The following is a 16,467-nucleotide window of genomic DNA, read 5'->3' as shown; positions in this document are numbered from 1 at the left end:
AACTATTTTAAAAACTGATATTTTTCCTTTAATAATAAATTTTAGAGATTGTATAGCTTTTCTCGCAAAAATGAAAGAATACAATTGTTTAGAATAACTAATAAGAAACTAAACAAAAAATAAATAATTTGATTTAATAAAACCATTAAGGAGATATTAGCGTATTCCGAAAGGCTGTGAAAAATATATTCAAGAGGGGGTGGGGAAGGAAGCACAAGGGGGAAAGTCGGGGACTTTTGTAAAAATACATGTCTAATAGGCCAGTGCAATTAGCGCCAAAAAGGGGGTCGCGATCGAAGTAATTCCGGTAGTCCCAATTTTTTTATATGTTATATAAACTGATCTCCTGATGTAAAATCTGAGTTTCCGACCTTGGCGGACCTGTGCTCGCGCCGCCATTTTGAAAAAACTGGCCGAAATCGGGCCAAAATCTAGTTTTTCCCAAATATCTCATTTTCAATGCAAATTTCGGCTAAAATATCTTAACAAGTATAATAGAAAATAAAATAACCTACAACTTTTTGAAAACAAATTTCTTCTTTCTCTTATAGGTACCGAGGTAGAAAGTCGTAAAGGTGCGTATATTTTTGAAAAAACGAGTTTTTTGCGCGACTAGGTTTGGTTTTTTATAAATACCTCGTTTCCAGTACAATTTTGTGAAAAATTTATTGATAATAATTTTGTAGAAAATAAAATTTCGTTAAAGAAATAGGTATATAATTTATATTTTTTATCTCTATTACGTATCCAAACTCTAATCCACCAAAACCAGGCCAAAAATTGAAACAGAGGTTAGGTGTTTTAAACTTGGCTTTCCTTGATTTAATTTTTCTTTAATAATTATTGTTCTAAGAACATATACGTTGACAACAATCGTCATGCCTGTGTCAGACCTAGCTATAAATATAGTAGATAGACTATTTTACATCTGTGAAAAATTTAGCTTCCGGAGAATTAGTTCCGACATTGGGTCTTTTTTTCCTCAATTGACTGGGCTATTCCTAAAGTACGAGATATTTATTCGATCCTTATGATGTTTCGAAATCAAATTTTCGAATTAACGAAATGTTTCGATTAAGTCCATCACTACTTCAAATGGAACTATTATTCTAGTTCACTGAAAGATCGCCAGGGCAGGCGGCCATACTTTTTCTAGTTTTTTGACGTTTGAACACCGCATACAAACCGCAATAAAATTTTAAAAATGGTTTCTTCCGAAATTTACGATGATATGAAACTGTGAGTCTATTTTAATATTAAATACAAAAATATGTATCTTAATCGGCAGTCAAACAGGGTAGACAACGACTAACAAATAGATTTTTTGATCAATCTGTCGCCCTTCGATATCTGTTCTGTTTTTTGTCGTCAATATTGTACATTTGTAAACACTAATATTCCGACATATTTGGCGTTAATTTAAAGCTAAATGTCACCCCAATATTCAGTACTATTTCTTGCATTGAACCTCAAGACGGAAGATATTTTATTTTGAATGATTTGAGCGCTGGTTTATTAATTGGATTATTTTTGACAGATTTATAACTCCGGACAATTTTTACGTGGAACCGACCATAAATCCTCAGGAAGTATTGGTGATCGACAGGTCAACGGGAAAAATTAGCGTAATAGGTAAGAAAATTAAAAATTATCAAAAATACAGCAAGATTATTATCATGTTGTTATCCATTGCCTGGCAACGAGACTACCTCCGTGACCAGGCGGTATCCTCGGCTACGAGTCCAGAGGTCGCTGGTTCGAATCTCGGCGTGAGCAAATAATAATAATAATGATTTATTGTCTTCTTTTCTTAGTAACATATAGAGATAATGATATCCTCACTGGGATCTCCCGTGCTGAGGATGTCATTTACATATTATAATTTAATTATAAGAAATTAATATTACAACAAAGTAACATGAATTTAATTACATACATATATCAGTAGCATAATATATATATATATTTTTTTTTCAAATAATTTTAAAATAAGTAAGATAGTGTTTTTTTGTAAAGTTCAGTTTGTAGATTCGGTTTTAGTCTGTGTTTGATATCAGTATATTTTCTATTTCAGATCTCCCTATATTAAGTATCCAGCTTTATATTTGAGATTTGAATGTTATAACGTTGAGGTTTTTGAGTGAGAGTGGTATTTTATTGTAGAGTTTAATACTATGATATAAGAAGTTTTTTTACCCAAAAGTTGTATTAGTAGTTATTTGTTGGATAAGTTTTTGACCATGAGATCTAGTGTAATAAATTAATTATAATCTAAATTATATATAATTTCTTAAAGTTACCTAAACATAATAAGGTGAACTTTTAGGATTTCTGGCCATGCTTAATACAAAGATTTTTTTAAATAACACTGATGCAACATAATTACCATAAAAACCAACTATTTACATCCGGTGGAATGGAAAATGCTGCATTTAAAGTTACAATTACAAAGAAATAAAAATTTGCTTTCGTATGGGATAACCGCTATATTGATACTTTTCAGTAATTTCTTCGCAAATTCTATGTTTTTTTGGTATTCCTGATATTTTGTATTAACCCCATAGGCCTCTGACATATTAACCATTATATTTCTTAAAGATGCTGTCAGAAAGTTGGAAAATTTGTGTGTATTCATTTCCGCTTCATAATAAAATCCAAATAAATTATATATATTTCTGATTGTATTCGAAAACTAAAAACTGTTTTTTGAAAGGTGATGAAATACGCTTATTAGAAATAAAATCTAATTTTTTAAATATTCAAATTTTAAAATGAAACATAAATTTTTTCAATCTGAAATTACTGATGGAAAAAAACATGTTTCATTAGGAAAATGTAGTATAAACATTATTGCTTCCTCACTTTTTTGTCATATCATATAACAATTTCTAAATAGTATAAAATAAAGTCGCCATCCGCGTCTGTCTGTTTGTGCGCTTAGTTCTTCTAAACTACGCACGGATTTTGATAGGGTTTTCATTATCATTTATAGAATTTCTTTCGGAAGGTTTGTATATATAATACATGCATATTATATTTATAGAAAATAGAGAAAAGTCAATGTTTTGTAACCAAGTTGTGAAAAATATATAACGCTGGCTAAACCTTATGAGATACTGTACGAAACAATATACTGTCCGTACAATAACTGTAGATACGAAGGTAGCTGGGTACACTTTTAGGCGTTTTCAGTCTTGGTAGATGTTGTAGAGCCTTTGTGGTGGAGTTTAATGCCACGATCAGAGAGGAATTTATTCCAGATCTGAACTGACGAAAGGAATTTAATACTGGCAAAAACTGAATTTACTACTGAATAAAACACTTGAAAATATTTCTTGAGACTTTTGGAGACTTGGAGATGGTTTCTTCAGGAGAGAGGATTCTCTTTCAGAGGTAGTTGTTGAACTGACTTTGTATGGGATTTGATTCTCTATTTATAGAACATTTTCAAATCGAGCCTCGAGTTCTATCCTCTTTCGTGAGGAGTAAAGTGGTTAGGTATTTTTCCTCTCTGCAATTATCTTGTTGAGAGGAAAGTTATATTTTAATATGATACCTTTAACCAAGTCAGTTCAATCTACCAAAACCATCTCCCCCAGTCCCGTTTATTTATTTTATAAATAATTATACAATTTTTCATATTGGGTTTGAAGTTAAATATCTTTGGTTTGAACATTTCCCAAAGAGTAACAAATATATTTAGATATAATTTTTCATGTTATTATATTAGTATATAATCATTTCTTGATGTTGACATTTATTTCGTAGTTATATCTTGCATCATTTTCCCGTAAATCCAGTTTGATGATATCACAATTAATCATCTTCGAATCTGTTATCAGTGTTTGATAAGGAATTCAAGGTGATATGCCGGGCTGTGATTGGTTGGAGACGGCGGCCATCATGGAATTCCATCTGGGGAGTAGTGGAGGGGGTCCCACGTAAATACTGCGTAGCCTTCCTAGCTGTGGTCACTTCGTGGGTTGGTGTGTCCGAGGGAGGTAGTGGATGATTATTTTCAGATGTGTTTCAGGTTCTGCTATTATATTGCTATGTAATTATCTTGATTAATCACATATAATACATCATTTGATTGAGTTATTTTGATGTAAAGATTTCCAAATGTGTCGGCGACACGGTATCAAGCGGTTTCGGGGTTGAAGTGTTTTTGTGTTTTTTGGCGTAAATATGAATTCTCTTGAAATATTCTGGAGGTCTGGATACGTATGATACAGATACATTAAAATAATATACTATGGTAATGTATAGGGTTTTCCAATAAGAGGTGTTATTTTGATATTCAATCGTAAAAGATCAATGGTTTCATTGCTTGTGTGGCACGTAGCGCCGTCTTGTTGAAAGTAATCGTTGTCCAGATCAATACCATCCAATTCCGGCCATAAAAAATCATTAATCATCTCTCGATAGCGCAATCCATTCACCGTAACTGTTGCTCCAGCCTCATTTTCGAAAAGATAAGGTCCCATGACTCCGCCGGATCATAAACCGCACCAAACAGTCACACGTTGAAGATAGAGAGGCTTTATATTACTTTTTAAAGATGTGATGAATTATCATTGTGATGATTTTTATCCGGTCACCGTTATTTTGAATAGCCCGCTATTTCGGTAGATGTTACTTTTGAAGCTGTCGTTTTTTGACATTTGACAAGTAGAAACTACGCCATTAATAAAAATGGAACGATACACGCTTCAACAACGCATTGAAATTATTAAAATTCACTTGAGTGAATCAAATGCAAATCATCTTGAGTGATGAGGCCCATTTCCACCTCGGTGGCTTCGTCAACAAGCAAAATTGTCGCATCTGGGGCTCGGAAAACCCAAGAGTTATTGTTGAAAAGCCTCTCTATCCTCAACGTTTGACTGTTTGGTGCGGTTTATGGTCCGGCGTAGTCATTGGACCTTACTTTTTCGAAAATGAGGCTGGAGCAACAGTTACTGTGAATGGATTGCGCTATCGAGACATGATTAATGATTTTTTATGGCCGGAATTGGATGGTATTGATCTGGGCAATGTTTAGTTTCAACAAGACGGCGCTACGTGCCGCACAAGCAACGAAACCATTGATCTTTTACGATTGAATATCAAAATAACACCTCTTATTGGAAAACCCTGTATATAAACAAGTTATCTGGTAAGTCAGTACAATTTACAAAAATATAATTTGCAAAAAACAAGTACGTTATTACAAAAATTGAATCTGCTGGCGCACGGCGAAAGCTTGGGATGGGTTGTTTCGTAAAATTTTAACATTTATCAAATTTCGAAGTTAATTTTCAAGTTCTGTGAAAGATTTTTCCAAGTTCTGTTACTATTTCAGTGCTTTCAAGCAACTGGCCTATAATGATATAATAACAGAACTTGAATTGGACTTTCACAGAACCCAAAAATGAACGTTGAAATCTGATGAATTGTTCAAATTCTCCGAAATAACCCGTCCTTAGAGTCGGCGATCAAGAAGTTAATACGAATATTTTTTTTTTTTTTTTTATTTATTGTCAATTTTTTTGATACATACAGTTACATATACAATTATACAAAATACAAGGAGTAACAAAAAAATCCCACAAAGGCGAAGCCTGTGCGTGGCATTATAAGGTGAAAATTAAAACAGTGGTGGTTATATTATCTATGGTTTAATTGAAAAAAGAGATAAGAATAAAGAAAAAAAATCATATAGTACATTTGGTTATTTTAATAAAAAAGAGTTCAAAAGAAGTTAAACTTTTTTTTTTTTTTAAATTTAGATGGTAACATATTATCATATATAGGTATCATATTCGTATAACCTATAGAAAAAATTCTCTCACTTCCAGATACTTTTTTACCCAGCTTTTGACATTTATTTTATACGAGTTTAGGTTTTGGCATATCTTGATGGAACTCGGCAAGGAATTAAACAATTTTGGGCCAATATAGTTAATGTGTCTTTGGGCTAGCCTAGTTTTGCAGTGAGGCACTGTGTACATGCATATGTTGTGTCTCTGGCTAGAACGATTTGGATTTTTACAGAAATTATAAGGACGAGTGTATACAAATTTAAGACATTGGACACAGTAGATCTGCCTTAGTTCCATAATGTCAGTTTCCTTAAACAATTTATCGGTGGGATATGTCTTGGTCTTCTGGTGCATTATCTTAATGATAGACTTCTGAATAATTTCTAGATGGTTATTGAATGTTCCTCCCCAGGCGATTATTCCGTAGGAAATGGATGAAAGTACCAATGCATCATAAACGAGCCTCATAGTTCTTATGTTAACGATATTGCTCATGCGTTTGAATATGTAAATTAATTTTGAAAGAACACTTTAATGGAGATGGAAAATACTGCATTTCATTAGTTATTTATGTTGAAAGGAAGTGTTATTTCAATAATCGATGCGTATTAATAACGAGGCAGAACAGTAAATTTTACCCAAACTTTTCTAATATTGAAGTTCTTTTTCAAACAAATAATCAGTCCGGGCTAGAAAGGATACAAAGGTTTTAACCGGTCAGCAACGTAAGCAGATATACACGATAAAATAACGATAGCAGTCAAGTACAATAAGCGTGTTTACACGTCAACGCGTGTGTTTCCACAAAAATCGTCATAACTCCGTTATTCTTCTAGTGACATCCCTAAAACAAAAAGTAGAATATTCGTATTGAATGAAGCTTCACATCTCTATTCAAAGTTATCCATAGAAACCCGTAAAAAGACCTACTCAGTGGAAGCAAATTTTACCCGCCAAATCGTAAAACGACGCCAAGAAAGCCGTTTGACGTGCCGACCCGCCTCGCAAGTTTAATTATTTTTTTAAAAATATATTTTGTATGAAATGGTCAAAAAGTGAAGTGACAGAATTGTTTATTGTACATTTGTACGATGAAATAAGTGTTTTTTTTTTACATTATCCGTGATTTTAGTATCGTTTTTACATAAAACATTACAGGTGAGTCACTTTTACAATTTTTTCATGTTTCCATTCTAAATTTAAATATTTACAAATGTTAATATTTATTTATGATACAACAATTTGAAAGCCTATTTTGTAACCTTTCTAAAACAGTTTTTACTATTCGGCTCCGTTCAGTAATGTTTCATTTATAGAGCTTTGATTGTGAGGCGGTAATAACACAACGTTTTCGTGAAATTGACATTTCGGTAAAGACATCTTAGCTTCAAGTTCGCGAAAAGTCGGAGGGGTTAAAGTCAAATAACATTATTACTATGCGAATTAGAAGTATGCTGCTGATGCACTCATATCTGATTTCATAATAAGTTTTAACGGAGTTTTTTTAAATTTAAAATCAATTAATCCTACCTTTTTCTCTCCAAATAAAAATCCTATTGTACTTTAAATAGGTTTATATTAGTAGAATGGATGACATGTTGCGGAAGTTTGTTCCATGCATCCACTACTCTATTTGCAAGAAGTGTTTCCTTCCATTGGATTCAAAAGGTGTTACAATATAATATATATAATTTTTGTTTGTGAAAATATCTAAAAAAACATGCAAAAGTTCTGGGCTTAATGTGAAACAACGTTATCTACAAAAAAAATACCATTAATTCAAGGGCTTAAAGTCAAATAATGTTATGTATAAAAAATCGTTATGACTTTTGTAGATAAAGTTGTTTGACTTTAAGCCCTAGAATTATTTATATGTTTTTTGTAGATAAAGTTATTTTGACTTTAAACCCCCCGAAATATTGGTATGTATCTTTTTTGTAGATTACGTTGATTGACTTTAAGTCCTCGAATTATTGTTAGGTAAGTTTTTTTGTAGATAACGTTGTTTGACTTTAAGCCCTCGAATTATTGGTAGGTATGCTTTTGTTGTTTGACTTTAAGGCCTAGAATTATTTGCAGATAATGTTGTTTTACTTTAAGTCCTCGAATTGGCGACCATAGTTTTCTTTCAGAACGGTATGGATCACACTTTTATGGATTATTTGTTGTTCATTGATCTGTAGTTACTATTAAGCATAGGTTGGAATGTTTCACATAAATATTTATTTATTTATTTAACGCCCGGAGGGCTTTTACATGTAGGTGGTACAATTTTAATGACAGTTTTGAAACGTGAGAAAGAAATAATAAAAATAAAATTACATTAATAAATAATATATGCAAGAAACAAAATTAAAAAATACAGCGATTTGACTGTACAAAAATATAACTTACATTTATTTATTTATTTATTTATTTATTTATTTAAACGCCCATAGGGCTTTTACCTATAATAATGTACATCTTTATTTTTTAGTTATACAGATTACATATAAAATTTAAAAAAAAAAATAAAAAAATCAGTGTTAGCAAAATACAGGTTACATAAAAAAATATCAGAGTTGACAAAATATGTTACATAAAATATAAGAATTTAAAAAATATAGGTATGGATAGAGTAAGTGAGACGAAAAATATAAAATCTTCCAAAATCCACAAAATCAACCATAATGATAATAAGAAAGTATAACAATAGTTTACAAATTAGGTAAAAATAGTTCGCACATACTCCGTTTAAAGTTGGCCAAGTTCAAATTATTGTCAAATACATTTTATATTATTTAAGTATTTGTTACCAAGACTGTGTAAACGTTGTATTGGAGAGTGAAAACTATAGTTGGAATGAGATGCATGTATGTAAAATGTTGATATTTGCCTGGTTGTTCGTGTAGGTATGTGTAGATTTATTAAATGCAGGAGTTCACAACAATCGAATTTAGAGTTCAATAATTTTAATAAAAAGGTTAGGTCGTTTATTTTTCTTCTGTTTTCTAATGTCGGAATATTTAAATGATTCAATAATGACTGGTAGTTTATGTGTTCTAAAGGGATGTTAAGTTTAAAATTGACGAAGCGTAGAAATTTTCTTTGAATTCTTTCAACATTATGAATATGTACATTGTAGAAGGGCGACCAAACTATGGAGTTATGTTCTATTTAGGAATAGTGTTTAAATAAGTCTTTTACGTAATCCACAAAATTCGCAAAGTTAATACATATTAAATATATCGACATCACCTAAGTATTGGTTTCCCATAGTGTGAAACCGTTGTATTGGGGAGTTCGCAATGTAATTGTGCTTATGTGTGTTGCATTGGAATAGTGTATTTTGTCGTGTTGTTATTGTAGGTATTCGTAAGTTTATGAGTTGCAGAAGTTCGCAACAGTCGAATTTAGAGTTTAGAATCTTGAACAAAAAAGTTAAGTCGTTTTTATATTATACTATGAGTTAATGGTTTCTTATTGAAATGATGTTATTGCCTTCCAGAGCATGCCAAGTTCCATATTCCGGCGACAGACAACCGCTACCGTTCCGTGTGTGGAATCCTGGGAACCATCCGCCTTCTCACGGGGAATCATCTTGTCGTAGCCACCCACAGAATAAAGGTACCGTCCCCTTCCACACGTATTGCCATGGTATAAAAGTGACAGCTGCAACAACTGTTTGGTTGTCAATGAGGTTCTGAAAGCATTCCAGTTTTGACGTTTCTAGAATTCTACAATGTTTGGTGGCGATGCAAATAATTTACATTTTCTATAAGTGACTTTAGGTAAGTACTAACCGGCTAGCCTATGTAGCTATATAGATTAAGTGTGTATTTCTACCATTTATGGTATACCACATGGCAGAACAGATGTTACAGCGTACCACGACAAGAATGAAATTTATGAAACAGTACGAATATTTAATAACTCTTTAAATACTTAACACACTTTAATCGGGAAGAGTAGTTCTACCCGTTCGGTCGATTGATGCTTAACGTCGGGAAGGGTAGTTCTACCTTCTGCGCCCGCCTCATTTCAATGGCAGAAAAGAAGAAATTATCTGATGTTTTTTTATGAACATTATATACCAATCTCTTTATAAAGGTCCCAACTATATGTACATAATTATAAAATTGCAATGCAAGTCTTTTTTTTGTATTTATCTTGGAGTCTTTTGTGTACATCGATATTTCAACTAAAATGGCCATTATTAATGAACACCTGACACTTGATAGGTATTGCGTTTGAAGATCAACAAAATAAGTAATTTAGATAACATATTCTGTTATTCTAATAATTCAATTCCTGGAACCAGGGTTTTTATGACCATGAAACCCGAAACAAATCTTTCTATCTCTGTTCCGCACCCACTCAACTTCTAGGTGCGAGCGAGAGGAGAGTGTCGAGCATTTAAAAACAGCAGGTATCGGCAAACACAGTTAGGCGGACCATAATAAATATTTACAAGTGCGTGCCAGTTTTTAAAAAGCAAATTGTCCTACGGTTGTGTTCCGAGGAGATAATATTTATATTTGCTTTTTCAAACCTTTCAAAATGGATTCTGAAAATTACGAAAGTGATAACGAAATCGTCGCAGATAATTTATCTGCCTGTTCTAGTAATTATTTGCCTGAATTCCATAGTGAAAGAGAAGAATCTAGTGGAAGTGAAGAAATTCCTTGTAGGAGAAGAATGTCAGTGATGCCATTACAGTTCAGTGATTCTGAAGAAAGTGATATGGAGGAAGAACAAGGAAATATTAGATGAACAATTTTTGGACGTAAACTGTAACTGATTATATAAAAGTGATTAAAAACTTAAACCTAATGGTGTATGGTGAAAAAAATAAACAATATTATGTGAGCAATACGAGAAGCATTCTACGCTAAGTGATTATTTTAAATTTCATTTGAAAAAATAACCAATATTATTAGCACGTTCCGATGGTTTTGGTCCGCTGTATCGTGCGAGAGGCAATTGCACACGTGGTATTTCAATGAGTAATAATGTGTTACTCTGACGATACTTGAGAAGTGGCAATTGTTTTTGTTTTTATAATGATTTGGGCTTGGTGAAAATATAATAATTTGTAATTTTATAAAATTGAAACCTAGTTTATACTTAAAAAATTGAATACTAATGACTCAACAATGACTTTGTTTTCGATTTATTATGTTGCATTAGAAATAATACTTGGTTTTCAGCTACAAATTATATAGCTTGGGTATGCTGAGTTAGTATGTAGAAAATTTTATTGAAATAATTCCATTATTTACGAAGATATAGCGATTTAAAACAAATTAAACAAATTCGCGCGGGACCTTTATTTTCGCCCGTTTTCAGCGGTCAGCCGGCGAAAAAATAACCCGATCAAAGTGTGTTAACCTTAAAACTTTTTTGTATACCTATCTTCCCTAATTTTAAGAATGTTAACCCCTAAGGCCTCTGGCATATTCTGTCGGAAGGTTGGAGTATTTACGCTTTGTAATAAAATCCAAATAAACAGAATATATCTGAACGTATCCAAAAATTAAAAAAATGTTTTTGAAAAGTGATGAAAGATGCTTTCAAATTTTCTTTAGAAATAATCTTCACAAATAATAGAAATGAACTCCACAAATAAAAACAAAAAGAAATTACTGATAATGAAAAAAAAATAAAAACACGCATTTTATTAGACGAATGTATTACGAACGTTATTGTTACCTCCCTTTTTGTTGTTTTTTCAAATCGCGGTCGAAACGTTTGGTTTCGTAAAGGCGCACATTATAATTATTCAGTGTATTCTATGTGACCGTATGAATTGTTCCCAAAAGCGAACAAATTAGCCTGAGGGTTTAAACCATGAAATCTTTTACTGTCTATTAATCTGCCGAGCAATAATTGACCGGTCAGTGGCCGAGTTGGCATCGCGTTTGGGTCCTTTGTTAATTTTTCTTTTAAATAAATAAGAATTCAGAGCTAAACTCTCTTCAGACAATCATATCCATAAATCGTCGCTCTAGTTCTTTTTTGTCCAACAGACCAAAACGTAAATCGGGAGAAATAGGGCATCAAAGTTATTTTACGAAAAACGCATAAACAATAAAATTAGCTCATTATAAGCTTATTAAAATGATTTAACGTAACGAATTTATTATTTTTAAGTAAAATTCGTCCCAAATGTTTAAAATTGGTTCTTCGTTGCGGACGTGTTTTAACCGCTCCGGTTTGTTTGATCCTTTCAGAAGGTTTCCCTTGCTAAGAGATCGCTGAAAATTGTTCAGCATCCGTGTTTTATATAGTGCTTACCTTCTTATTTCACGAAATGTGCGTAACTTCTACCGTTTAGCCGGAATTTGCAATTATTATAGCATTTTAAACCGATTAATTTTTAAAAGTGAAGCTAGAACGAAGATTTCTCAATGCAGTCGAAGATTTTATACCTGACTCAAGTGTCAAGTGGTGTTGGGATTTACGGGACCTTTTCAACCGAGGATGTCTGCATGGAGGACAGATAAGCCATATTTTGTTTAAAGTTTTTGTCTTTGTTTTTATTTTCTGTTTTTGTTTATGTATTTTGTTACAGATGACACTCATAAACTTCACTTTGACTTTGGTTTAAGATTTTGCTTATGATAGCCTGCGATAAGCGAGCCCTAAGGGTCTGAGACAGAGGTGTGAAATCGTCGGATCACGACAATAGAAAGAATGTATTGGTGCCAGGAAGGAGTCTGAAAGGGTCGAGAAGATGCACTAGGTGGCATGAAAGGCTGGGAGGTGACTGGAGAGACTAAGGTAAACTAGGATGAGGTGATTTTCAACAGCGGTGCTGCCAAGGTCTGTTATCTATGTGAGGATATTGTGTCGGCGCTCTTTATTGGCAGCAGACACATGTCAGCGCTATATTAGCGGCGGACACATGCCTGAACGGATGACGAGCCTCGTGCTGGCACAGTTGGTGGACGGGGTAGTCTCTCTCCCTGCAGCAGCTGGTACAGTTCCTTCGCTACCTAGGACTCTTGCAGCAGAGTCTCCATCTTCTGTCTTCGTCGAGCGTCACAGCGGTGCTGCCAAGGTTTGTTGTCTATGTGAGGATGTTGTGTCAGCGCTCTTTATTGGCAGCAGATACATGTCAGCGCTATATTGGCGGCAGACACATGCCTGAACGGATGACGAACCTCGTGCTGGCACAGTTGGTCTAAATAACAAATGTAGATCCTAGGAAATAAATTGTACAGCGCCCTTGAGGTGATTTTTCACAAAAACGGCGCTATACAAATTATCCAATTATTATTATTATTATTATTATTACGCAGAAAACACGTTTTTAATTTGGATGTAGGACACAGAGTTGGATAAACAAGCTCGGAATATTGATTTAATTTTGGTGGAATTAAGAAAAACTTATCTTGAAAACACACTAAAAATATTTTAAAAAAAAAAATTTCACTTTTATCATATAAATAAATGCTTTCGGAGAACAACTGCATACTTAATTCAATTTCGCCAAAAATGGTCTATTGGACAAAAACAAACTAGATGGACGAAATGGTAGAAATACACACTTAGGGGGTATTTCACTATGTCGGACTAAATATCTGACTAGCTATCCGTTGGCTGGCTTTGATAACACTCGAAATAGTCTGGCAACATCGCAAAATGTTTGCAGTTACTCCATCTACTGCCACGGCTGTCATGCGTCACAAGTCCGCACACCGCAAAGTGTGCATTTTTTTGGTTATGTTATGTTGATTATCAGGTCATTTTAGATAGATTCGTGTCGAATTAATACATTGTTTCTTATTTTGAACACAATCAAATAATTCAGGATGGATCATACAAGCATTCAAATTCATTCAACAAAATTCGACTCACTTCTCCGCTGTCAAACTCGGAATGTTTTGACGCCATCTTTGATTCGAGGAATAGCGCCTAACGTGAGGTTCGAGCACTGATTAGTCAAATCGAACTTTAACCCGAGCGTTAGCGTTGTTCAGATATAGTGAAAACGAAAAAATGACTAATCCGCGGATTAGTGCTTAGTCAGAACATAATCAGAGATAGTGAAATACCCCCTTAAACTGTATAGCCACATAGGCTAGCCGATTAGTACTTACCTAAAGTCACTTATAGAAAACGTTAATTGTTTGCATCGCCACCAATCATTGTTGAATTCTAGAAACGTCAAAACTTGAATGGTTTCTAAACCTCACTGACAACCAAACAGTTGCTGCACTATTTGTTGACTGTTTTGTTCCTAACATTGATCATTTAAAAAATGTCTGCCACAAGTCATATTTAAAGTTTCGAAGATGTGAGTGGTAACAACGTAGTACGCCTGATCGCGGGAGACTGGCGTCACCGATAAGTTTACAATATATCGACAACGTTTGCCTGTGTACGAACCACCGCGCAGATGAACCCCAAGATACTTGAATCGATGAGTATCGGATACTTGTGTATGTAAATGAAAGAATGGCCAAATGGCAAAGATTACCCTGATGATGGATGAAAGCCAACCTCCGATAAGAGAAACGATTTTTTATCATTATTTTTCCTCACGTCGAAGGCTTCTGTCTTCCTCCTACAGTAGGTAAATAATATGTCTTATTTGTAAATACATATATAAATATTGTCTTATTTTTACATATGTTTTAGGTGGGAAAAATAAATGGACATGACATATTCCAGTTGGCTGACACAGATGTCATTCCTTACGCAAATACTACCACCAATCTCATGGGACAGCAGGTAGATAAACAATTTGTTTCAATTTTATTATTTTATTTCATATATTTATTATATATATTATTATATAGGGTTTTCCAATAAGAGTGTTATTTTGATATTCAATCGTAAAAGATTAATGGTTTCGTTGCTTGTGTGGCACGTAGCGCCGTCTTGTTGAAAATACACGTTGTCCAGATCAATACCATCCAATTCCGGCCTTAAAAAATCATTAATCATCTCTCGATTGCGCAATCCATTCACCGTAACTGTTGCTTGTCTGATTTTCGAAAAAGTAAGGTCCAATGACTCCGCCGGACCATAAACCGCACCAAACAGTCACACGTTGAGGATAGAGAGGCTTTTCAACAATAACTCTTGGGTTTTCCGAGCCCCAGATGCGACAATTTTGCTTGTGTCGAAGCCACCGGGGTGGAAATGGGCCTCATCACTCAAGATGATTTTTCGATGGAATTCCGGATCATTTTCACGCATTTCAAGGACCCGTTGTTGAAGCGTGTATCGTTCCATTTTTATTAATGGCGTAGTTTCTACTTGTCAAATGTCAAAAAATGACAGCTTCAAAAGTAACATCTAGCGAAATAGCGGGCTATTCAAAATAACACCTCTTATTGGAAAAGCCTGTGTATTTATTTTATTTATATTTAAAAGTTATTTGTTTAGTTGCTATGTTGATTTCAAAATTTAGTTCAAAATGTTATCTTCCTAAATCACTGAATATATGTGATTTGAATTTTTCACAGCCAAAAGTATTATTGTGATTATTTTTTGGGTTATTATGTCGTGTTGCACTTCCTCGTTCTTTAGCCAATGTTTCATACAGCGTTCCAGTATGCCATCATCTGCCCTGATCACATCTGCCTGATGATGGACCCTATAGCGCTGTCTGAAATGTTGGCTAAAGAAGGAGGAAATGCAACATGGCATAGTAGTACAAAAATGAATCACAATAAAACTAATTGCAAAAAGCGCGATCTACATTATTATCGCTTGCAAACTTTTTTAGGTTCCATCTGACACAGCAATGTTATACGTTAATGAACTCCAAGTAGCTTTATATAGAGCCCGTTATGGCATGACTCTGCCAGATGGAACCTCGTTATTCTAATGGGTCGACAATTTGAAAGAAAAGTGTTGTCGCCAGTTTACATGAGATCTTTCGACTCGTAGGCCCAATGAAATTGATTATCTGTTCCAAGTAAGCATTTCTATATTTGAAAATGTTTGACCGATTTAAGTAAGCAAAAATTGAGCTAATGCAGGACACAATGAAACGCAATGCCCACAACACGATTCTATCGGTTTATTTCTTCTGTGCTTTTTGAGTAGTTGTTTAAAAATATTTTGTGTCTCTATACTGATTCTCAGATTGGAAAATACTCGCTCATCATAGTGAAAGACCACTATTCAGATTCAATATGTTACGTGAAGTGGATTTAGCCGTATTTGGTGACTAGATCTAGATAGGATGGATACTTCTCTCTTTTCCATCCCCTCGCCACTACTTTAGTCTCGGGCAGTTAGGACCTTTATCTTGTCGCTGTAGATTCTTAACCCATTGTATGCGTACGTCACAATAGTTGGTTTGGGAGGGCTGTGCCCCAGAAAAAGTGCCGTATACAGGGGCACCTAGCATTGAAACGTTGCGCTTTTGAAGAGTTAATGTTCTCATTGTTAATAAGTTTTTGTGAAAACAGAGTTAATGGTAGTTGTTATTATTTTTTATTAAAGCGGAAATGGTATACGGACAGTTCCCGTGGGCACAAAGGCCATGGGCCCATTGTGGTATATCCTGTTATCCCGCTATAGAATCTCCTGTAGGATCCTGTGGCCGTAAAGGTTTTCCCATCAGAAGTCCCGTTTTGTTTGGGTTCCCTAAAGGCCCCACGAGAAAAGAGTCCACCAAGGTGGACCCAGCTCTGTCCACTCCCCCTAGGTTTCCAAAGGT

At 34.1% G+C, this 16,467-nt stretch overlaps 1 protein-coding gene across 1 annotated transcript in view; it reads left to right on the top strand.

Moving 5' to 3' along the window:
• The first annotated feature begins 1,117 nt into the window (after positions 1-1,117).
• Sac1 (phosphatidylinositol-3-phosphatase SAC1) overlaps positions 1,118-16,467 on the top strand; it is a 36,305-nt gene continuing 20,955 nt past the window's right edge. Inside the window, exons 1-4 of the mRNA XM_089648732.1 lie at positions 1,118-1,239; positions 1,538-1,632; positions 9,292-9,410; positions 14,430-14,522. Coding sequence (XP_089504858.1) covers positions 1,205-1,239; positions 1,538-1,632; positions 9,292-9,410; positions 14,430-14,522 — 342 coding nt within the window. The 5' untranslated portion in view covers positions 1,118-1,204. The remainder of the gene's footprint in view (positions 1,240-1,537; positions 1,633-9,291; positions 9,411-14,429; positions 14,523-16,467) is intronic.

This window comes from Hesperophylax consimilis, chromosome 28 (genome assembly GCF_061612785.1).
Source record: "Hesperophylax consimilis isolate HC1 chromosome 28, BYU_Hcon_1.0, whole genome shotgun sequence".
NCBI lineage: Eukaryota > Metazoa > Arthropoda > Insecta > Trichoptera > Limnephilidae > Hesperophylax > Hesperophylax consimilis.
Note: the sequence above shows the minus strand (reverse complement) of the source record. Positions and strands in the feature narration are given on the sequence as shown.